This window comes from Microchirus variegatus, assembly GCF_963457635.1.
Source record: "Microchirus variegatus genome assembly, chromosome: 1".
In the NCBI taxonomy this organism is placed as follows: Eukaryota; Metazoa; Chordata; class Actinopteri; order Pleuronectiformes; family Soleidae; genus Microchirus; species Microchirus variegatus.
Window position 1 is genome coordinate 6,383,715 of NC_139802.1, and position 24,989 is coordinate 6,408,703.

At 40.3% G+C, this 24,989-nt stretch overlaps 1 protein-coding gene across 1 annotated transcript; it reads right to left on the reverse strand.

The window, feature by feature from the left end:
- Positions 1-1,854: 1,854 nt before the first annotated feature.
- osbpl3b (oxysterol binding protein-like 3b) lies at positions 1,855-24,232 on the reverse strand (the record flags this gene model as incomplete). The annotated part of the gene is made up of 22 exons (XM_083891591.1): positions 1,855-1,951; positions 2,053-2,175; positions 3,195-3,321; positions 5,074-5,218; positions 6,355-6,499; positions 7,130-7,208; positions 7,294-7,357; positions 7,459-7,596; positions 8,231-8,475; positions 8,597-8,690; positions 9,228-9,365; positions 11,092-11,193; positions 11,722-11,852; positions 13,816-13,975; positions 14,061-14,153; positions 14,438-14,541; positions 15,391-15,514; positions 15,605-15,778; positions 16,005-16,118; positions 16,402-16,455; positions 19,049-19,165; positions 24,137-24,232. 22 exons carry the CDS (start codon positions 24,230-24,232, stop codon positions 1,855-1,857), a joined length of 2,664 nt encoding a protein of 887 aa, XP_083747717.1.
- Between the last annotated feature and the right edge of the window lie 757 nt (positions 24,233-24,989).

The following is a 24,989-nucleotide window of genomic DNA, read 5'->3' on the forward strand; positions in this document are numbered from 1 at the left end:
ATCATGTCAAAATATGGACCAAAATCTTTGTGGTGTAGATTCCACAAGGTGCTGAAGACCTTGTCAAATCAATTTAATAAAATATGTACAGCAGCCATTTTTGAAAAATGGAGAAATGCTGCATTCCATTAACATCAGAAGTCGGAACAGGGAGCGTCGTCATAGCTTCTTCCAGTTGAGAAGTTGGAAACACACATGGAAACAAACATAACTCTTTCAAAGACTCAAGGTGCTAAAACTAATGTTTTAATCTGCAGTAACACTGACAGCCTTTGTTCTGTGTATTGGTTCAACCTTTGATGGATATTTGCTGCTCTCTAGTGGCTGATTAAAGGTTCTGCCTTAAGACTTCTTCATGTTTATAGCTTCTGCTAGAATTTCTGACGTATTGCGCCGACTCTTTGGTTCTTATTACAGCTTGTGAGAAAAAGAAACATCTGATGTATTCTTATGAGTAAAATGATCCAAAATTGTTAATCGTTCACCGCTTGAGGGACTGTATTTCACATGAAATACTATTTTCATATATTCTTTTTTAATAAAAAAAAATCTATTATTGACACTGATTGAACCATTATCTAAACGGGTGCCAAACACTGGTTCAAACCTTGAACATTACTTATTTAAACATCATATCTGAAATTTATACTCCATATATTTGACATTGTACACTTTACACTCTTAAATGTTTAACATGATTTCTGTATGTTACTTCTCAGTAGAATTTATTTTTTTTTACCACTTTTTAAGTGCAGTGGTTGATAAACATATGTGGATACATTCCATGAAGTGTTGTTGAATCCCATTATAACTGTAGAATTGTGCCACATAAGGCAAATATGATGCAAGTGTTTTAAACAAATGCTTTTTGTGGCCTCCAACAACACTAGAATAAAGATAATTTGTATTCCTGTTGCACCCATTAAAATGACAGAAGAAACTATTAGTTCTCACGTCACAATGGACACGTTTTTCTGTTTCCGTTTAACCAGCTGTTGTACTAAATGGAAAATATGGTAACGTGTGCATGTCACTAGTGTTTTGAACAAACAGCCAAAAATGTCCCCGCAGAGCGAAAGCATCACAGATTTTATTTAATGCATCGTCGAGCACAGTTTCCAACCTGTTTGGCCACAAAATCCCCCCCAGTACAGTCCATTTGGATAATGGTGCAATGCATAATAGCTGGATTTGATGTTTGCTACTGCTGCTCATACTGTAGCTGCACAATCATCTACATCACAGTCAAACACAGCAAAAAAAAGCAGTGATTATGTTCATGAGACAGAGAGAAAGAGTAAGGATGACCGATCATGTGAACAACTGTTTACAACTCCTTACGAAACATACATTTTTTTTTAACAAACAAAAAAAAGAAGCAACAAAACAGATTAAGTACAACAATATGAGTACACAACCAGTAAGGCATCAGGCAACTGCAGAATAAATATATGATGTGTATACAAACGTAATTACTGGCATATCAAAGCTAGTTAATCTAAGAGGTAGAGAATGTCCATGAGGGGACACAAAACAAAATTGACCAGTCGTTCAGCAACATTTTAAGCTCATGTAGGCCAGTTATGAAATCTATTTATCATTGTTTATAACAAATTAACTTTCTCAGTTTGAGCTATCCAGGATAAAACCAAGTTTAAAATGATAAACCTTCTCATAATATACTTGCATAAACAATTTGCACTTCTAAGCACTTGGATTAAGGCAATGACTTTCATGAACTGCAATAAAGAAGACGGCACTGGATGCGGACGGCAAGACTGGCATCATCAGCACCAGCCTGGGTCACAGTAGAGGCTGAGCAGGTTGAAATGTATGTCAACTACATTTCCGTGGTCACCACAGTTTAGGAAAATCTACGTGGGTGAAGCCAAGGTCTTTCCTCAATTCCCAGTATGTGTTGTTGCTCACCCAGGTGTCATCCTTTGACCATCTGAGGAGCCGGGAAGAAAGAAGTTCAGGACAGTAATCAGTACTTTGTTAAGGTAAGAAATGCTCACATTTCTGTGAACGGCTTTCGGTGAGAAAGTCTACCTGAAGAAACGAGGCTCATGTGTCGAGTTGTTCTCCTCAAGGACTCGTCGTCTTTCTCTCTGCAGCTGTTCGATCCTCTGTTTCTGCTCCTCTGCAGCCTCCAAGTTCCCTTCCTCCAGCAGTCTGCCAGCGAGACACAGACCCATTCAGTGTCATATATAATGTATTCAAACACCGATTAATTAAAACTGCACTTAGTCAGTCAGAGAAAATCTCTGCAATATATAAACAATAAGTTATTTGTGTGCTGCGTCCTTCATCTGAAATGGGCTTTGTCAAGCAAAACTATCAGACCCGACTGTGGGAGTGTTTTTATGTGTTTCTAGCAGCATCAGGTACACAAGGACTGCTTATCCTGTCAAACTTGGAAGACTCCGACCTGTTTGCAGCTGTCTGATTTTACCTCCGTCTGTCTTCTTGACATAAAGCGAGTCACTTCCTGTGTGCAGCACGGGAATATCACCGAGTGACATGAGATCTAAACACTGCTTTATACACACAGCTGTGAGAAACACAGAGTTGTGTGGCACTGATAGACCGATAGGATCTGTCAAGCGAGATTAAGTCATTGTTTTGTTGTTTATGCTCGTTTTACTTTGATTACTCTGTTTTCATGCGTCCTCGAGCCAGAGCGTCTTCTCTCCAGTGTGTTTTGCAGCAATCTCTTCTGTGTTTTTTGATCCTTGGCTCTTTTTGACCTGTAAATTCTGCTTGTGTTTTTGATACCTCTGCCTTACTCAGATAAATCTCCCATGTACCGTTGAGTGTCATTACACTACTTAAATCTAAAAGAACGACAGATTTAATTTGGGATAAATAATAATAATAATAAAAAGTGAAATCCACTTTGCCTCTGTGATGTTTTGTGACAGCAGGGTTTAATTTACACATGTTTAAACCTCACACAAATCTACAACTATTTCATCAGATCCAAATCAGCTTCTGGAGTCACTTGCTATTTTTAACCAAGTATTGATTGAAGTACCTATTTTTGTGCTATTGTGTGTAAGGCGATCCCTGTTGTGTGTGTGAGTGTGTGTGAGAGAGTGAGATAAGACATGTTGATAATACTATGGAAGAGATTTTTACTGCTGTGTTTTTCTCCCCCAGCTTATCTTTCCGGATATTTCAGGATCTCTTACCTTTGGTCTACACGTAGCCTGGTGTCTGTGGGTGGTAGCAGCAGTTTCAGAGATGCATCGCACTCATTCAGCTCCATCGCAAACTTAGTAAAACCATAATATTGTTCATGGTCAACTGGCATCGAGTCTGCATTACAAACAAATAACGGAATGAATAGCAATACAAGTCAAACAATTACACACAGCATCATATCAATATCACTATCCCCAAAAATATGTACACATGCATATATTTAAATTAACTTATATTCCTCAAAAAGAAGTGAGGTACACGCTCTTACATTCTATTTGCATTATTCCATAATGTAACTCCAACAATACAAATATTTGTACATTAAACTTTCATGAATCTCTAAAACTCTGACTCAACTCTTTGTAAACTACCTGGACATGACGTATTATTAGCTTTAAACTTTTTTCATGAATTGATGACAAACCAAATAATGACATTTCAAAATACTGAAATGTATCAGCAATGGATTAGTACTGTCCGATTTAATCCAACTTTATTTATCGACAATAAATCAATAAAATACCTCTAGAAAATATAAAAACATCATGGGTACCATAAAAACAATAAAACTCATAATGTCTCATAGTGGGTTGAAAGCTAAAGAATAAAAATGGGTTTTAAAGGTGCCATATGTAAGAATGTGGCCAAAATCGGTTACTACATTCAAATTCAAAATACCGAGGTCTTTTAGGTGTCGTTTTCAGACGTAACTGGCAACCCGTGGTTGCTCGGCAGCTGAGACTCTACTGACTGCAATGATTGGTAGATGGCGGTAGGTGGCGCCACATGCCAAAACATGATTTCAAAACATAAACATGATTTGCAGTCTGCAAAAGAGTTTTTTTAATGCAAATATTTTGGCTGTACTGTTGTTGTTGGTGAGTTCAGTTTGTTATATGAACATTATTCCTGAGTCTCTGTGACATATTTGAAGGATGTTATGCGGCCGGTTGCTTTAGATTTATTACATAATGCACCTTTAAGATATGTTTTAAAAATGGACAGTGTCTGGCGTGCACTGTACGACAGAAAAAGCTCTGTCCTCTCTGAGCTCACGTTTAGATTTTGGTTACTCTACGAACAGCTGATCAGCTGACCTAAGAGGGAGGAGCGTAGAGGAGCGTAAAGGAGTGTAAAGGTGAAGCAGCTCAGAGAGGTAAGGTGGGGCAAGACAATTTAAGGATTTAAAAACAAGTACAGTCATTTTAAAATTAACTCTATAGTGCACGGGCAGCCAGTGGAGTGAGTCCAAAAAATGGCGTGACGTGTTCCAGTTAAAAGACGCACAGCACCATTTTGAACAAACAGGAGACGTGAGTGGGAAGACTGGCTGACTACAAAATAAAGTGCAATGCAGTAATCCAGCTGAGATGTAATAAAGGCATGGATTGCCGTCTGAAAGTGCCTGCATTGAAAAGATAGATTTTTACCTTTGCTGACTGTCTTAAATGAAAAAAGCCCGACTTCAATTTGATGGTCCAATTTAAAATCACTGTCCATCTTAAAAAGCCAGGTTAGTGATGCAGTACCAAGGTCAACACGAGGGGACTCACAGGACCCATTTGGTCCAGACACCATCACTTCTGTCTTCCCTTCATTAAAATTTAAAAAGTTCATAATAACAACGGCTTACTCACCGTCTGGCCAAACAGGATAAAACAAGTGGACTCAATAAAATCAGGCAGTTAGGATACAAAGACTATAAAAGATCTACCTCGCACTACAAATAAGTAAAAACAAATCTTGCAATAAGACAATAAGCTAGGTTTCATAATTGAAAATAAAGATGGCACTGTTTCTACAAGCCTTAATGGCATCAGTTAATAGAGGACATACATTATACTGGTGCACTGAAAACTGTCATACTTGCTCTCCAGACACATGTGGCTGAAGGTGGATCCCCACAGAAAACGGCCTCATTCCACTTTCCAAAGAGTCTGTTGACGACCTTCCCTTTCTGGTCTGTGATGGTTCCCTCCACCTCGTTCACACTGGAATTCCAGTATTTTGCCTGTGTACAGAATAGACAGCAGTCCAACACTGTGTTTCCCGAATACAGGTGAGGAACAAAGGGACAAACATGGAGACTGACATTGCAGTTGTTGGGGGGACGCAGTCAGCAGATGTTGCCAGCGAGGTGCACCACCCTGAGCCCTCGGTGAGTGTGGTAGAGCCGTTGTGTGTTTAATGAGAGATGAGGAGGCATAATGAGTGCTGACAAGTTTTGGCTTGTGATGCTGCACAGCTTCAGGTCTTTTAAACGGGCACATACTAAAGCAATTAACCTTCTCCTGTCAGTAAGGGGCTTCCTTACATCTGACACACACAAACACACACACACATACGAAGCACCATCTGTGTACAGGGTTTAACGACTAATGAATGAGCTGCGGATTTTACTAGGGAGGCTCACGAAGGGATGTATAGTCAAAAAAATATTGCAAAGCGATATGGCAAAAGGAGGGATAATGTAGTACTTTGTGTATACATATACTGTATATATGTATGTATGTATATATGTATGTATATGCATTAACCCCTTTATTAGGTACACCTGTTCAACTGCCTGTTAACCCAAATATCTATTTAGGCAGTCACATGACAGTAACTCCATGGAGACATGGTCAATATGACCATTCTAAGTGAGAATAAGAATGGGGGGGGGAAAAAAGGTGATTTCAGTGACTCTGATCTACTGGGATTTTACATAGCTTACATAGAATGGTCCAAAATACAGAAAATATCCATTTTCTCTGAGTAAAAAAAATGCTTTGTTTGTTGATGCCAGAGGTCAGACGAATGGCCCGACAAGTTCAAAAATAAAAGAAAAACAACAGCTGTTGCTTAAGAATAGATTTTTCTTTCCATTTCACGAATGAGTCTCACATTTTAATCCATTGATGTGTCGAGGTTACTTTTACTGCGAGGCTTCTCTTCTCCCCGACTGTTGCTCACGGGTCCAAAGTGAATGTAAACATAATTAGTGTGGGATTAAAATGAACACGCAACACTGCTGCAGGGAATGTGGACTGATTGTGTTGATATAATTTGTCAGAGGAGGTGAGGGTCTTAATGTCAGGTGTTGCACAGCATGAAGGAGACAAATTAACATGAAACAGCAACATGGTTTGAATGCGTTTACTTCACCTTCACAAAAGTAATCTTGCACTGGCAGACATCGCTGCTGGAGTTTCGGATGGTGATTTCCCCATAGTGCTCGATCCAGCGCTGCCCACTGAGAATGTTGTGGATACAGGACGTCACCTTGTTCCACTCATAGTGGTCTCCAAATCTAGAGGAAGAGGATTTAAATACAGTATATATTCACTACACTTTACCCTAAAGCAGGGGTCTCAAACTCAAATGACCTGGGGGCCAATTCCCATCTGGGGCCGGTCTCGAGAACAAAAATGTGGGGGAACAAAACAACTGTTGACAATATTGCATCATGATATCACTTTATCACATATTCTTAATAATACTATTTATGATGCAAAGTTAATGTATAAATATCAAAAACAGGCATTTATTTTAAATTACATAAATAATAGTGTGTACCAGGAGCCGTTTCGGCCACTGCCATTCGTGGCTCGGGCCCTAACGAGCGTATTTATATATGTAATTGAATGTTGTATATGATACATTTAATAATGTGATAATTATGTCTTATTATTAGTGTTATAAAAAAACATTGCTAGCAAACATATATTATATTCTATCACCTCGCTGGCAGCTGAGCCTCAGCTACACACTGTGTTTAAAAGACGGTGAGGTCGGGGGCCAAGTTTTCATTATAACATGGTATTAAGTGGGGGGGCCACATGTAATCGATTGGGGGGCCGCCAGTTTGAGACCCCTGCCCTAAACACTTTTAATTATGTTAAATGATGAGCACAGAGTGAACGAGGCAGGAGAGACTTACTCAGGCAGAGTTACATGAGTCGTGCCCACAGGAACAATCTCCATCGACTTGCCCCAGAACTTGTTCTTACACCTCACATCTGCACGATCAAACATGCAACAAAACAACTGTAAACATCAACATTCATCCTGCACGATGTATTTATAATAGACATATTCCATTACCTTGCCAGAAGACGAAATTTTTGGACTCTGCATGGCAAGCTGAGATTGGCGGGTGATGGCTGACCTGGCGGTGCAAAGAGGAAACAAACGGCAGCATCAGCACACACAGAGTCAAAATGCTTTTGGTGTTTGTTGAATTGCTATAGCAGGGAAATACATGCATACTTGCTCTGCAACAAATCGAAAGCCTTTATCGGGCCGGTCGCATTCATAAGTCTCTCCCAGGATGGGGTTAAATGGCTTTCCACCAGTTCTGTAGTGGGTGGATGCATATCCTGATACAACAAATGTAGCTATATACACCTGCATAAGGACAGAAACAATGCAGTAAGTGGCTTTATTTGCAATTTCTACAACTGAATAATTAGTCTCCTAAAGCTGAAATAACTAAAACTTAAAACCACGTAATTTACAGTAACAGACTATATCCTCCATTGGTTCATAATGAATGTTCTGTTGATTCTCATCAGTTCTAATTTCCTCTCCACAATGCACATCTGTTTGAATGCTCTTCACACACTGGAGTTGCACTGGGCCAAGAGAGCACTACATCCACTCCACATCATAATGGCAGTCCACAGATGGGAGATGACACCGACTTCAACTGTTTGTTTTTCCATGTCACATTTACTGTATATTACACATTTGTCCTTTATAACAATGGGACTCCACAGGCTGTATCTCAACACCTCCCACACAGGGAAAAAAAGAACAAAAGTTAACTCAATCAATTTAATGTCAGACAGAAGAGTAGGATAATCTGCAAACAGGAAACGGTTTTTCTCACACAAAACAAATGTCCAGAGTTTTAAAACTGAGTTTGTGTGGGTATTAAGTGAGTCAACATTTGAACCAGTTAGCTGCACAGGCGCTGGGAGCAGAAAGCGAGCTAAAAAGCCCCTGCCCACACATAAAACAGCAGTATTTGCCTTCTCACCATACGCTCAAAAGGGTCTTGTGTGTTGGCAGCTCTGTCTAACAGCTCGCTGTACTCCAGCTCCTCACACAGTCTCTGCAGAGTGTTGAGAGGCTCATTAAGTTGCACAGGCATGGCCACTTTGGACAGGTCTTTGCCAATGTTGTTCCTGAGGATGTTCCACAGGCTGATGCTGCTGCTGTTGGGACTGGGGGAGGGTAAACGGGTTCTACGCTGACAGCGGACGCCGCCTTCTTCTACGGAACCTGGGAACAGATGGTGCTCGAGGTCAGGGACGACACCAACATCTGTTTGTGTTGTGAAAGCAAACAAGCGAGAGTGTTTTGTGACTAAATCCTTGAAATTGCCAGTATGGCCTAAGTTTACCTGAGTGTGATCTCTCAATTTCTGTCCCATTGCTGAAGTTGTCCATGGAAATGTTGTCACTAATGTCACTTAAGTTTGAGTCGTCCTCGGACACCTAAAAAAAAAAAAAAATCCAAACTTTATTTATTAAATAAAATACATATTTTTAATATGCCCTGCAGTTTGGGATTAGCAGGTTTCTTTCAGTGTCCTGTCACAGATGAATCTGCATCACAGCTCGCAGTATTTTTAGATGAAAGCAATTAATTTTCATTTTCACATCGCTTCCGCTCCAGCTGTGAACTGATCAGGCATGCTGATCGAAAAACCAAACGTTTTTACAGGGCACGTTATTCTGCAATGGAACAGGTTGAAGATTTCAAAAATGGAAATGAAGAAAGGCAGAAAATGGTGGTGGCCATTTGATTTTAGACACAGTTGTCAGGATTGTTTTTCACATTCACACAGCCCCTCTCACGGACGCCGATAACCGCAAAAAATCGACTTTGTGTTTATGTTTGGGATCAGAGAATGAAAGGTTTGTCAACAACAGTCGTGATGATTATGTTGCAAATCCATAAACATCAGAGCTGGACATTTAGAGACATATCAGAACAGTGGTTGATGGTAACAGTTTAACATCTACACTTACCTCATTTTCAGAGGAACTGGCCGACAACAGGACTTCCTGTGCATCGAAAAACTCTGACAAAGACTCTGCAATTGAAGCCCTGCTCTCATTGGACACCTGGTGCACGAGGGGAGGGGATTCGTCCACAGAGTCCTGTTTCTAGGAGACATAACGTCCAGGGCTATAATTAAGGGCAACTTCATCATAGCCACAAAGGGTGGCAATTAACAAGTAATTTCATTATACAATATAATCATGATGACAGGATCACACACACAAGACATATACATATATATATATATGTATCCTAAGACACCTTATATTATAATCACAGCATAACGATTACTGAAAAGAAAATCATAATCCTGAACATCTTTAAATAAGTGCAATCAGTTCTACAGTGATGTGGATTTAGTCACTGAAATATAACACGTTTGCCTGGTGCTTTAAAGATATTTTCATGCAGGCTGTCATTTTCTGTCTGCTTAATGGCAACATGTCCAAGGATCCAGCTATAGATATGTGGAAAAAAAAAACAAGTATATAATGTGTAATATTGATGGAACTAAACTTAAACTACCACACACAAAAAACTTTGCTAAGTTGATGTAAGATGCACCGCATTCACTTGAAACGTCAATAACAATAAGTGAAAACATGCACATGTATAAAAGGAAAATATATATAAAAACAAAACAACATTTAAGACAGAACCTCACTTGGCAAATTAGTGTTGCACTGTGTGTTCAAGAAATATCCAGAGACATGCAATTATGCAACTTATGCTATTCATTTGTGGAGCTCTAACACAAAATCTCACGTCTTTGGTTTCATTTAAAGCCAGTATCGAGTAATATCCCTCATGTGAGTACTAATCATGGCAGAAAATACTACACTCCTGTATAAATGGCAGAGGTGGAAAAAGTACTAAAATATTGTACTCAAGTAAAAGTACCAATACTTTGATGAATAAGTAGAAGTAAAAGTAGTCATCTGAAAATGTACTCAAGTAGAAGTAAAAAGTAGTTCATTTGAAATGTACTTTAAGTAAAAGTTACTTAGTTACTTTGCGTGTGGTGTGAGGGTAGTAGAAATATGACAAGGGGTCAGAAATCCCAAACTATTTTGGAGCTCACGCCCGGCGCGACACAGGATATTACGTCACTTTTGGCGCTCGCCCTCTATGTTCATGCGCCAGTGCTGGTGCTAATCACATCATCATTCGTCTGGTTCTGGTGTATATTTTCCCCCTGTAGGTCTTCATTGTGCTGCAATTTTTATTTTTACTCAGTAACAGATAGGATTTATAAAGTAACTAAGTACAATACTTGAGTCAATACGTACTCAAGTAAAATACAAAATCCTGATTTTAAATTGTACTTAAAAATGACAAAATACACAAAAAAAGTATTCAATACAGTAACTTGAGTAAATGTATTTTGTTCCTTTCCACCTCTGATAAATGGAAAGAACTCCAAGCTTGTCCTTAAATTTGAGTGGTATATCCTCATCAGAGATTTATAATGTTAAATATCTGAGATGTTTTATGTTTCTTGTAACAGTTTTCCCTCACGTTTGAATTGTGTCTTTGTTTGTCATTTGTGTTGCCTCGTGTCTCTCAATGAAACAGCCCCGACTAAATAAAGATTGAATAATTAAAAAGTGCAAACGGAACAAGACAAAGGGAGTCGAACGAGGGGGTGGGAGGAGTGCAACATTTGTGGAAGGTTGATGAGGAGAGGAGGGAAAAGGACAGCTCATTCATTCTGTGGTAAACAACTCTCTGTGGGATGAAAAACAACAACGAAAAAAAAAAGGATAGAGATAATAATAATCATCACGGTGGTGGGGAAAGGGAATAGAGTCACCGTAGTCCTGCACCCACCTGCGCAGGGACAGTGAGATTTATTATTGTGGGCTCTACGATGTGGGACTCAGCATGAATCTTGCACAGGCGCTCTCTCAGCTCAGAGTTCTGGGCTAAAGCCTGGAAAAATAACCAGCGCAAACATGGTTTTACAGAAGACACGCACTTTTTTTTTTTTTTTTGACAGAGACATTTGTAAATATATTTCAATGTGGTCTCAGACAGGAAGCGATGGGAGCCCACGTTACATTGCTCACCCCCATACTAACCCAGTGTGAGGTAGTAGAGTGGGTAGAAAATGAGTAATCAGGCAGAGACATTCAGAGAACTACGTTGGCATATACACAACAAAAGTCAGCATGACAATTATAGTTTGTTACCAAAGGCAGAAAATAGAACAAGACCCTGTGTGGCAGGCAGCAGCCGCCGCCGCACACATGACTGTTACACACACACACACACACATGAGTGGGAAGACGTCACTCCAGCAGCAAGCAATTCCTCTAAAAGGCTCATCAAAGTGTCACGGCTGACAAATCATGTGGGAGGAGTGTGTAGTGTAAGAGACTGGAATTCCTTACGTACTTCTTCTACCGACTACGTTTGCTCTGTCTGAGCATGAGTGTGTGTGTGTGTCATTTCACATACTGTTGCCAGCGCGTTCCTCAAACCGACAACCTGCGGCGAGGTGGGGGGACACGTCTCATGGTCCACACACTGCTTTAACCGCTCTCTCTCGGTTGTTAGCGCGCCGAGGGCTGACTTCATGGTCGCGTGTACTGTGGCAAACAAGAGGAAACAGTGAGGAGCTATAACAGCAAACCAATTATATTCATTTTAAGGTGCACTATGTAATACATTTAAAGCAACTGGCCATAAAATCCTCCTAATATGTCACAGAGACTCGGGAATAATATTCATATAAAAAACAGAACTCACCAACAACAACAGTACAGACAAAATATTTGCATTTAAAAAAAATCTTTTGCAAACTGCAAATCATGTTTATGTTTTGAAATCAAGTTTTGGCATGTGGCGCCACCTACGGCCATCTACCAAGCATTGCAGTCAGTAGAGTCTCAGCTGCCGAGCAACCACGGGTTGCCAGTTACGTCAGAAAACGAAACCTAAAAGACCTCGGTATTTTGAATTTGAATGTAGTAACCGTGTTCGGCCACATTCTTACATATGGCACCTTTAACAACAATGCAGACACAGTCATGGCAGATCACGTCTAACGTACCATACTCCTAATATAATTAAAGTGAAATGTTGATCGTCTCCTATCACTCATCAACAACTTTGTTTGACAAGACTGACTTGTTTCATAATTGATGATGGGGAGTTCCTCATTAAAAACAAAAGCCAGCAAAACTTAACGCCTCACTGTGATAGATGAACCTCATCATTGCTTAATCGTTTTTGAATGTGAAAAATCTGGCAGTGGGAATGTGTTGGCAGCGTTTCCCCGGAGTAACTTCAGAACTGTGTGAGCTTTATGTAAAACACAAATCATCCTCAAGTTTCTATGTCAAGCATCAGGTATCTGAATATACAATTCCACAAGGAGTGGCAGAAAACTAAATTGGGCCACCCATGGGACAATCATCTATTTATTTTTTTTATTTTTTTTAAATATACTTTTTGGTTTGTAAATGTTAACTCAGAATCTGGTGAATGACTGAGACTCAGTAATTAACAGCTGCATGATTTCCCCATTGTCACTAATTCTAAAAACAACACCGTGCCAGTGCTCAGTGTATCTATTTGCAAACAGGATGGTAGGCAGATTCATTGGACATAATTGGGGCATCTGAAGAACGATGCATTTGTGGAGTTTCCCCCAGTTGGTAAAACTATCTTTAAAGTGCATGCGATGCAAATGCAGAGGTTCCGCCTCTTCACATGTTATACAAATAAGAGCCTAAGAGCTAAAGTTATAACTCCCCCTTCAAAGCTGTGGTTAATCAGCAGTTCACCCGTTCACCTGTGACTAACTGCGCCTGCTCCCACACTAACGCCCCAAAAATGTCTAAAGATGAGAAAAAGGAAGTAGAGAAGAAAAACAGACTCCTGCTGAGAGGCTGCTGGAGAAAGAGGGCGAGAGAGGCCGGACTGTAGCTAAACCAGCGATGTTTTTGTGTTCAGTCTTTAAACTGTGACCAAAATGGTTTGATACAGCAGTGTTTAAAGGTGCCATATGTAAGAATGTGGCCAAAAACAGTTACTACATTCAAATTCAAAATACTGAGGTCTTTTAGGTTTCATTTTCTGACGTAACTGGCAACCCGTGGTTGCTCGGTAGCGGAGACTCTACTGACTGCAATGATTGGTATAGGTAGCGCCACATGCCAAAACATGATTTCAAAACATAAACATGATTTGCAGTCTGCAAGATATATTTTTTAATGCAAATATTTTGTCTGTACTGTTGTTGTTGGTGAGTTCAGTTTGTTATATGAACATTATTCCTGAGTCTCTGTGACATATTAATGACACATAATGCACCTTTAAATTAATATTCTGAACAAACCAGTGTTTCAGAGCACAGAATTTTGAATGAACCTAATTTCTAAGCATTTATCATTTTATCAGGCAAGATGGTTTGTAACACACTTTTTCTGTGGGGTGGCATCAAAAGTCAAAAAAGTTTTATTTTTTTATTGCTTTACACGCACTTTAAAATCCTAAATGTGTCCTATTCATCAAAATCAATCTATCCTTTAAAAATGATTCCCTCACAGTTGTTGGCAATTCGACAGAAGTCCTCCTGCAGTTTGGCCACATCGAAAGCAGACTCCAGCGATTCATGGTCGGTCTTGTCATTACCGAGTGCAGCGGTGGAGAGGTTTGGGTTAGAGGCGTGGAGGCGAATAGATCCAGAGGAGATGCAGCTGGGTACCTACAGTGATGCAGAAGAGATGGAACATTAAAAAAAAAAAACAGACTTCAAAATATATTACATTCTGCTTTGTCACGTTGTCTACCTGCAGTGTTGTTTTGGCATCTTTGTTGTAGTTTTTAGTGCGCCACTTCCGAGGAAGTCTCTTTTCCTTCTTGGGGCTGTCAAATGTAGAAGTCTAATGAACAACAACAAGACATTTGTGTGAGTTTGAGTATTTTCTCAGGAAGCACTTCACAGGAAATTAAGTTCCTGAGTGATGTGAGATGCAACAAGCTCTTTAGCATTTTAGCAGCAAATTACCCAAGGGAAACAAAAAATATTGATGAACATAAATTATAGAAAAAAATCAGAGTCATCTAATATTTTGGATGTTACTCATTTACAGCAATGTTGGTATTAAATTGCAAAAAATGATGATGATCACAAGGAATAATAAAAAAGAGATTGTAAGAGAAGGACCTGCAGGGCTTGGATAGACGGAGCCGAGTATGTACGATGGAGGACTTCCATACTTTGAAGCAAATGGTTGAGCTCCAGCAAGAAGGCGTCACAGATGGACAGGTCTGTTGACACAAGCAAAAAGAAAAGATGGTAAAGAAACGAGAAGACAGGCAAACATATCTAAAGAACTAGTAAATAAAAAGACCTTAGATCGAGATAATATTGTATGTACAATTGTAGGATTTGTACAAATTGATGTTGACTTTATGTCACCAGTGTCCGTATAAATGAGAACTGGCACCCACAGTGTATTGATAGTAAACAGACTCCTTCTACTGTATGTAATAAACATCCTGCTATCTGATCTAACCTTTAAAGAAAGGAGCAGACAGAAAGATTAAATACAAGAATAGCATCTGACAAATATAACCAACAAGACAACCAAGGACCAAGTGAGGTTAGATCTGGTGCCGCTTCCACCTATAGTTTTTTATTTTTAACGGATTGTTTGATTCTTTACTTTACCTGTATGCATGTGTAACTTGCATTGAATATGAGACTGAATCAAAAACAAGGATCACTTCCAAATCAGGTTCAACAGATAGGGTTTTAAAGGTCCAGTGTGTAACATTTAGGAGAGTTTGTTGGCAGAAATTGAATATACTACACATAAGTACATTTGCACATGTGTGTGGCTGCTTTAAATGAAAGCTTTGCTCTATAAAGCAAAGCTTTATAGAGGGTGCCATCTTGAGCCGGCCTGAATAGACAAATTAGTAAGAGCTAGAATTTCATATTTTGAAGCAGAAGCATAGTATGCAGAACCAACATGAACGACATTCTTTCTGGTATGTGAAGGAAAAGGGAGGCGTGAATTTGTCGCACACTGTGTAATTTCACCCTGAAATTACACACTGAACCTTTACTTGTGGAGCTCCTGAAATCCCCCTTTGCCATCACTGTTGTCTCACCTTTGGAGCATTTGTCCATGTCGTCAGATGACTGGAGCCAGGCTGTAACTTTGGCCTGACTGTTGCAGCTGAGAGGGAAGACTCCTACCGAATGTGCCGCGGACTGTCTTCGTATAGACACGCACTGGAGGAGTATATGTTAATTATAAAACAGTCATAAAAAACTGAAATAAACCACATAATTTTTGTGTTTTTTCGTCATGGAGGAGTATACCTTCCTGATAGAGGCATTTTTAGCCATGCTGGGCGAGCTGGGTGAGTTGGGGGAGGGGTAGTGGGGATAGTAGAAGGACTTCTCATTAGGGTACATGGCAATTTCATTCTGCCGGTAGAGCCGATGGTGACGCAGCTTGGAAACCCATTCATCAAAAAGCTCCTGTGACTTAATCTGCAGGGCACATACCATAATCAGAAAGTAACACAAGGACAAGTAAGGTGGAGGAGGCGTGTCGGAGAAAAAAGGGAACAGGTACAAAATTCCCTCTCACCCACTATTGTAACACACAAGGTCATTTGAAGGCAGCTGTTCCAAGAACAGAGAAGGAAGAATCTAAAGAATCCATGTTTTACCTCTTTTCCTCTAAGTCTTATATTCATTAGCCGTTGCAGTTTACCTTCAGGTGATAGATGTTTTCCTCGGCATCGAGATCGATGCACTTGGCTTTCTTCTTAATGGCCATGACAGAGAGACCCACGTCAATGCAGCCATGTAGTTTCCCCTTCTCAATCTGCATTTCAAAGTCAACATGTGACATTTTGAATTTATTAGACGAAATCCTCACACACAGATGTCACAGAGAGGTGTTCACAGACATTGACATTGTGTTCAAAGGAACAATAACTTATTTGCTCAGCCCTGACCAAGCAGAGTTTCCAAATGGCTCCACAATGAATATACAATCGGCAGTTCAGGGACAGCAGTGAGGGAATATTTACATTTATTTAAAAGACACAAAACATGCCTAATGTTCCTCTGGAACTGTATAGTAGCCAGCAGGCTTTTGTACTCACGTCGGCGCTGCACTTGCCGTACTTCAAGATGCCCTTGTCCAGAAAAAAGTATCTCTGTAGGGAGAAAAAGGCAAACAGTGATGAAACTTCTGAAGTCACTCTTATGACTGATTATGACATAGACAGCCTGCAGTGTTGCGTCTGCACAGCAGTGTTGAAGGATAATGTCCACAGTCAGACTGTTTCATCACCACCCTGTGACGTTATGATCTAATGTCTATACGCATGTTGTTTCCTTAGAACCTCAGGGAACCAAAGTGCAGAAAATGAGGCCAAACCTGATTTCTAAGGCCCTGGTTTAAAGTGTTTAAGTCTGACCAGACATTGATCGGTGATGGTTTAAGTTAGGGATACGCTTTCGGATAGGCGTGTGTGTGTGTGTGTGTATTAAAAAGAAGCTTCTGGAAGTAAAAACATACATCAGGACTAACTTTTGCTAAAGAGGAGGCAGTGACATCAGACTTTCATCACTCCTGACGACTGCAGAGCTTTCAGTAAGGATGACTCCAGGTCCATATTCAAACTCTTCGCAGCAGTCTCACCGTCTCGCCTCGCTAGTGTTTCTATAATGCTTCTGCCTTCCCTCCAATGAGCCGTGACGTAAAAAGGCATCACTCTGATTCCAGCGTGGGCAATGTTGTCACAGACACACAAAAACAAACTACTGCTCAACACAGAGAGAGTAGTGTGGAGGTGACGGGCTTCACCAGCATTGTGTGTTACGGACATCTGTTCATGCGCTACAACTTTAAGACTACTGCGAATACGTGAGATATTTAAATTGTCACAGCAGCAAAGATAGTAAAGATAAAGATAATAAATAATTAAAGCTGCGAGCAGCGTTGTGCAGGACCTCCCATCCGCCGGCGCCACCGCCAGGCCAGACTTTTCAGCACGGATCCCTGGTCTCACATACAGTTTCAGGTCTCTATGTTAAAGTGTGACAACACTGTGAGCTTCTAAACTGGTCTGGGTTCTGATCTGTTTCCCATGTATGTGTATGTGGAAATGATTGCGCAGTTTTTGGGGATTTTTGTCGCCATGGTTTCTCAAAACACTTAGAAAAGTCATAGCCGGCTACTCCCAATCAAAGAGCACGCTTCAATATAGGATGTGTGGGGGTTTTCTCAAAACTGTGGGAGGAGATACAAGTCAACGTTTTGTTTTGAAGAATAACAACTCAATACAGAGAGAGATTCCGATGAGAGATGGGTCTAGTACAATTTGGCGTGTTTTTCATCTTCCTAGGATAAACGCCCTCAGACTAGCAAGCTCAGTTACGAAACTTGCGATATGCCAAGAAATACGCCAAATCCAAGATGGCCGACTTCCTGTTGAGTTGAGGTCATGGGGTCAAGAGGATTTTTTGTTCGTCTAGGGCCGGACAAACGTACCCACCGAATTTCAAGAAATTTGGTGCAACCAAATGATTTACCTGTGGGGGCGCTACTGAGCCATTTTGCATTGGTTTTTTCACAACAGTTTTCACGCACATTTAGGGGGTCAAATTCAAGAGCAAATCGGCAAAAGAAAAATAATAATCTGAACAATTTCATTAGATTCCTCGCCACCTTAGTGTGCAAGGTCCCTAATAAACATGCATTTACACAATATACAGAGATATTAACAATACGACTATAAAACATTAAAAAAAGATAATAATAATATAATGTAAAATAGAATGTACATTATAGACAGTTACCAGAATATATACAGTATGGGCTTGATATTTAAAGTATAATTAAGGATTCAACATAAGATATTATATATGTATACTGCACGTGGGATGAGTAGCCTGATTATGTGTGGTCTACTTAGAGCAGTGCTTGTTGTACAGTCTAACAGCTGCAGCTGAGGAAGGACCTGCGATACTGCAGACATTTAGTATGTTCCATTTGTGATGGTGGACTCCTGCAGGGGGTGGGAGACATTGTCCTTCACAGATGATAGCTTAGCAGTCATTCTCCTCTCTGGGTCAAGGGGACATCCAAGGACAGAGCTAGCCCAGCCTCTTCCTGCTACTAAGGTGAATAATAGTGACCTCATTTTCACACCCGGCAAGGATTTACACAATCTCAATAAGATTACCAGTGAATATCTTCTTGACAATCACTGCGATCACTGAGATCATTGTCCATAACTGCAGTGAGGCATTTATTTTGTCCATCCCTTTGTTAATCTTTCTCTGACTCTGCGGACAAATGACATCTCTGCTCCTCCATCCTCGACGTGCAATCTCCGGTGCTCTCGTGTACATCATCAGACTGTTGAAAGCACATTTTGAGGTGCTCCGACTGTAAATCAATACTAAATGTATTCAACTATATTAACCAACAGACCATCAGCTAATGCATCTGAGAGGAACACCACGCTTCCCAGACAAGTATCATCCCAGTGAAAGCTTTTAAGTGTGTGAAGGACCTCTGACATCGGCCACACGTGACTCATCGCGAGGGGGAAATCCTCTCGTGCGCAAACTCATTCAATTAGTTTAAGACAACAAAAGTGAGTCATGTCAGCAGATATTTACGCGAAAGCGTCGGGTAAAACCGGGAAATGGGTAGAACAGTACGTCATGTAGAGTGTCACTCAGAGAAATTAGTAAGAGTAATGTGCTAAAGTGTCGTTTGTGAGTGTTGGATTATACCTTATGCCAGCCCTTCATGGGCCACTTTCTCCTTTTGAGCAGAAATCCCTCCTGTTTCTGAGGCTCGAGGATGTTGCCGAAGCCTCCACGCAGGCCCTCCACTATTTCCCAGCTGTCCTGTGGGAACAGATGGTTTATTGAGCTGTGTGCACCAACACATGCAGATTAAAGTTGCCAGGTGGTCTGGTAATATATATAAACTGAATTAATCCACCACATATATAGAGTGAAGGCCTGAGAGTGAAGCATATTGTCATTTTTGGTTGTTGATGGTGTTCAGTTACGCTGCCCTTCATTTTTTTTTTTACAATGAATGGGATCATGTAAGGTTAGGCGTCAGCAGCAGCAGAGATCTACAGACTACGTATGTTTTGGCAAAAATCTGGCAATATGATACATATCCCTACACAGAGGTGAGCGGTAATACAATCTATTGGGACATATTGAGACACCCCACTTCAAAACATAGTCTTTTTTAAAGAAAAATCTTAGTAAAAATACCTTTTGTATGCATAAATAATAACATAACAGTCAGTTTGTCTAGTGAGAGGAGTGGAAAGAGGGGGAAGGGGTCAAAAGGCCACGAGCCTGCTGTTAACTTGTGGTTGTATACAACACAAAACCACAGACAGAAAACCTTTGTCAACAACATTTCCACGTCGATACATTGCCTCAAAGAATCAATACAGTATCACAATCAATACAAGCATGAAATATGTAGCAGTTTTAGCTACTCCAGACTACTTTACAGTATAAAACATTAGCTCAAATGTCTCAAATCTATCTGAAAACAAAAGGATTAGGATGATAGTTTCATCAGTGACTGATCAAAATAGAGGTGTCACGTACTTCAGCGTAAGCAGTACAAACAGAGGGGTAGACGCACTGCATATTTAATTTATATATGGGCTGAAAGGATTTGTCAGTTTGTCAAACAAAAGAAAATCAATCAATTTTTTTTATTCACGCTTGTGAATCATCACTCTGACAAAGGTCAGTTTACTCATCATACACTGCACTATAGCCTTGTGCAGAATATCCCTTTGGCTTTGAGATATAGACAAAACACAGTCTTTAATAAACACACCGAAGATGTGGTGTGAAAAAGACACAAGTAAATAAATGGGCAAAGACAGGTGCCCCGTGGCTGGATATTGTTTTATTGAGTGATGTGCATGCACACGGGCAAAAAAAAGAGGATCATAATCTTATTTAATTCTGTCAATGTGAGCAGGAAACCAACAGAAAGACAAAGGAAGTCTTCAAAGTGCATGCACTTGGCCAGAAAGGACTGTGGAAAATTAATGATCCAGTGTTTGACCCATTTTGGTATGCAGGCAGGTTGACAGTGTGGCAATAGACAGCAAAGTCAACAAAGGTGCCCAGCTTCAATCAGTGATACAGTTTGCATCTTAACTATGAACTTGTTTGCACCCCTTTAAAACTCCCTATGAGCGTCTCCCTAATTCAAATAATTCCATTAAAAATTACTGCTAGGGTCATTTATGATTTAAGGCTCTACTATGTTTTACATTATTATGCAAACTGAATGAATCTACTGGTTGATTGGATAGTTTTTGCTGCACAATTTATAAGTAATTCATGAGAGTACGTATCATAGAGCCCTTCAATTGTATAGGCACATAATGGTGATACCGTATTTAAAATTACCACTTCATTAAGTTGCCCAAGAGGGACAAAAACTCAAGCACTAATGATCACGTCAGAGTGATCCAGAGGGACGTCAGGTTCTTGGCAGGGGTTTGAGGTGATACTGTGAACACGTGTGTCCCTCACATTTTACTATATGAAGCAGTTCTGTTTACACAAACAGTGTGAGTTAGAGAGACGGTAAGACCATCTTAAATAAACCCCCATATCTGACGGAGGAGGGGGACGGGGAGGGGGAGGGGGCGCGGCTGTGGTTTTCACTGCCGGCTGCCTCTGTCACACAGCGAGTCACCGTCACATACTGCCTGTGCGCTTTTTGTCAAGGTCAACGGACATTCTCACAGAGGGGATGTGACTCACGAGAGCATGCGGTGCTTAAAAAGATACAGCAATTACCTCTGTAAGGAAACATAAATCGAGAAGGTTTCAAGGAAGTCAATGATCGGTCAGCTCAAAAAAGACTTAAAGGAGGCGTCTAGCTCACTAGCATACACTATTAGAAATAAAAGTGCTAGGTAGAACCATAAAAGGTTCTTCGGCTTGTCCTCATAGGAGAACCCTTTTTGGTTCGAACCTGGAACCGTTTTGGAGGGTTCCACCAAGAACCCCTTTAAAAGCCTTTATTCAGGAAAGGGGTTTAAAAGGGTTCTCTGGATCAAAATGGTTCTTACTGGAGCCATTAGTGTTACCAAGAACCCTTCAAAAAGCCCTTTCTTCAGTAAAGGGTTTTTCAGAAGCAAATGGTTCCAGGTAGAACAGGTGGTTCTGACGTAACTGGCAACCCGTGGTTGCTCGGCAGCTGAGACTCTACTGACTGCAATGATTGGTAGACGGCGGTAGGTGGCGCCACATGCCAAAACGTGATTTCAAAACATAAACATGATTTGCAGTCTGCTAAATGTTTATTACATAATGCACCTTTAAGTAGCGTTTATTTATGTAGCACAGATTTTAAAAAAAAAAATCACTTTGAGTGCTTTACAATACAATAAATACAATAACTAATAAAAGAGACATAAAATCACCTTACCAATTGCCATAAAAACCCTTTTCCAACTAAATGTCTGCTTGAATAAAAGAGTCGTTAGCTGTTCTTAAACAGAATTTAAGCCACATAAAGACAGAGGCAGCATATTATTCCATACTTTGGGAGCCACTGTCTGAAAAAGCCCTCTGGTCCTAAATCTTGTGTGGGGAACAACTAACAGCCTCTGACCTGAAGACCTCAGGGCCGGTGTGTGAGGTAGGATCAGGTCAGAAAAAGAGGGAGCTTGTCCATGAAAAGCAGTGAAAGTAAGGACCAGGATTTAAAAATATACAGGTAACCAGTGAAGTGATATATAATGAGATGTGATCTCTCTTGCGTGTGTGTTGGTTAAAAGCCGGGCAGCAGCTGAACTCAGAACTGCCTGGAGACGGTCAAGCTCCCTCTTATTAAAACAAGTAAAAAGGCCGTTGCAGTCGTCCAAACGAGGAGAAATAAAAGCGTGCGGAAATCGTTTCAAGTTCGACCTTCTGACACCAGAGATCTTAATTTGACAACGTTCCTCAGATGGAAGAAGCACTTTCTCACTCGTTAACGGGGGTGATTTTCAAAAGACATTGCAGGGTCAAAAATAACACCTAAGTTCCTGAGGTTCAGCCAATACAGTACAATAATATAGTGTGCTATGGCTTCCAGATACAGTTATTTTGTTCAGTGACAACTATTACTTACTTTAGTTTAAACAAACTATACACAGTATACTGAATTAATAAAAGAATGGCTGGTCAGGTAGTGCTGTATTCCGTATTCAAATGATAGATTTACTGGTCTGTTTGTTCTAATCTGTCAACAACTGTAAGTGGTTGGAGAGTTTCCAGAGTTAATTTCATGCAGACAAAAGCGCTCACACATCAATATGCCTCCAAGAGTAAATCCTATATTTCTGGCAGCAAGAGGGGGAAAAAAACTACCTGTGAGTTTCAGTGCATTCAAATTAAACTAAACATTTCAATTGTGTTTAATTAAGTTTCACATTTGCTTATGGTTTGAGCCTGAAGACGTTTGAACGAGACTTCGAGAGAATCGTTATTATACCGTATTAGTTGTTGCTTTAAAGTGACGGACTGGTGGCTGTGTGATCCCCATGGGCAGGACAGGTTAGAAACTTTATTACTCTCATTTCCAAACGGAGAAGCAGTCACAGCCCAGGTAATGAAAAACGAATGGGAGCTGCTCCCTATAGATTAGAGCTCAGGGCAAGTGCAGCAACAGTTTGATCATGGTGCCGATATCTCCACTCAATGCGATGTGAGCGAGCTCCTTTGAGAAAACTGTTGCTAAATTGCATTTAAGTGATTCAGAATTTTCTAAATGGGCTGAAATGCTCTGGTCTGAGCTAATGAAAAGTGTCTCATAGAAAAAGTCCTTGATATTTGTGATATACAATGCAAATGGGACTCGGACGTAGACTTCGAGCCAAATAAAATCTCAAGAATGTCTGAGAAAACCACAGCATCTATTTGGAAATGGAGTTTAGTGCCAGGTCGTTCTTTTCCCACGACACTAGAGGAAACCCCTGTCGATGCCATGCTTGCAATTTGCACACTGCTGAGTGACACGAAACAAACATTCCTCTAACACAGGGCTCTTCAGCCACTCTGCAGTGGCTCCTTGTAGCTTTCGAGATCAAGGTGACAAATAAAAGTGTTTTAATATCTTGTGCAACGTCCAATGTCGACGTAAATTGCAATATTCAGTACATGTTTGGATGTGTCCTGTCCATCTTTGGATCCACATACTGTTTTTCTTGAGCACGAACAACATACAATCCAAATATTTGCTTCATTTATTTCAAAGTGGGTTCATTTTAATTTCTTTAATTTGCCACAAACAATGAAACAATGGAAGGGGGTCGTACCTATGTTCCCCGGGGTCCTATGTTCCTTGTTTTCCCAAAAAAAGGTCCTATGTTCCCCACTTTTTTTGAAAAAGGGTAGGGTTAGGGTTAGGGTTAGAGAAAGGGTCCTATGTTCCCCAGTCACATACAAAGCGGGGGACATAGGACCCGGGGAACATAGATACGGTCCCAATGGAAGAACCAGGTCTACGGGGTCTAGAGGTTGGGTATAAACTGAACATGTTGTAGTTCTTAAATGTCATAAATGAAAGAGACTATTACTATTGTATATAGTTTGTCTGTATAAAAATCTTTATATGTGTTATTATCTTCATCTTGTGGGTTTTTTTTGCGGCTCCAAATGAATTTTTGGGTGGAGAGACGACAAAAATGGCTCTTTTCATCCTAAAGGTTGCAGACCCCTGCTCTAACACCAGCGAATGAAACAGTTTGTTTGTGTGTGTTTTTTTTAAACCAGTGAAAATTGGATAACGTGTGACTGATTCTCCAGTGTCGTCGTTGTGGTGCGAGTTACCTGTCGACTGTCAAGTTTGGAGGAGGAGCTGCTGTTGCTGCGGGACAGAGAGGAAATCTTCTGCGACATGGTCGAACTCCGCTCCTCTGAGCCCATCTCGCTGCAGACCGGCTACGGCTGGTGAACTCGAAACATTCCTCTTCTGAGCAGAGAGGCAGGAGAAGATCGAGTCGTGAGGACATAAAGGGGAGGAAGAGAAATATGACTTTAACAAGCAAGTCCTCGAAAAAAAGCCTTAAGCGCTGTCTCACTGAAAATTGCATTAGATTATGTAAAGTGTTTTTCCTTCTTCATGGAGCAGGGATGAGGAACGTTATGACAAAAGCTGCACAACATCGTCAAATGAAACCGAGACACGACTGACAAACACGCAGTCAATTGGTCTGCAAGTGAAGAAGCCTCAGTTTTAAATCATTAAAATACAGAGAGTGAGGGATTGTCTCTTTAGAAGAATATACACTCAGCACTAGTCTGAGACATTTAGACACTTGAAATAACAAAATTCACAATCTCAGTGCAGAGATATTATCATCATAAAAATACTGATAGTTTCATATTGCCGTGGGTTGATGTGGGTAAATTGTTGACAGAAATAGTCAACAGTATAAAAATGTTAGATAAGATATAATATTCCACAGCACCTTAATAATGACAATAACAGGAAATAGTAAAGACAAGCTCCTAAATCATACCGAATAAGTATTTAAAGGGGTCATATTATACCCTAATTCTCCAAGTTAACCTAGTTCCCTGGTGTCCTAATGAACATGTCTGTGACATGCTTTGGTCAAAATAAGGATAAGGATGAAGCACCACAGCAGTTCAATCACCCTGCAAAACAGCCCTGTTCAGA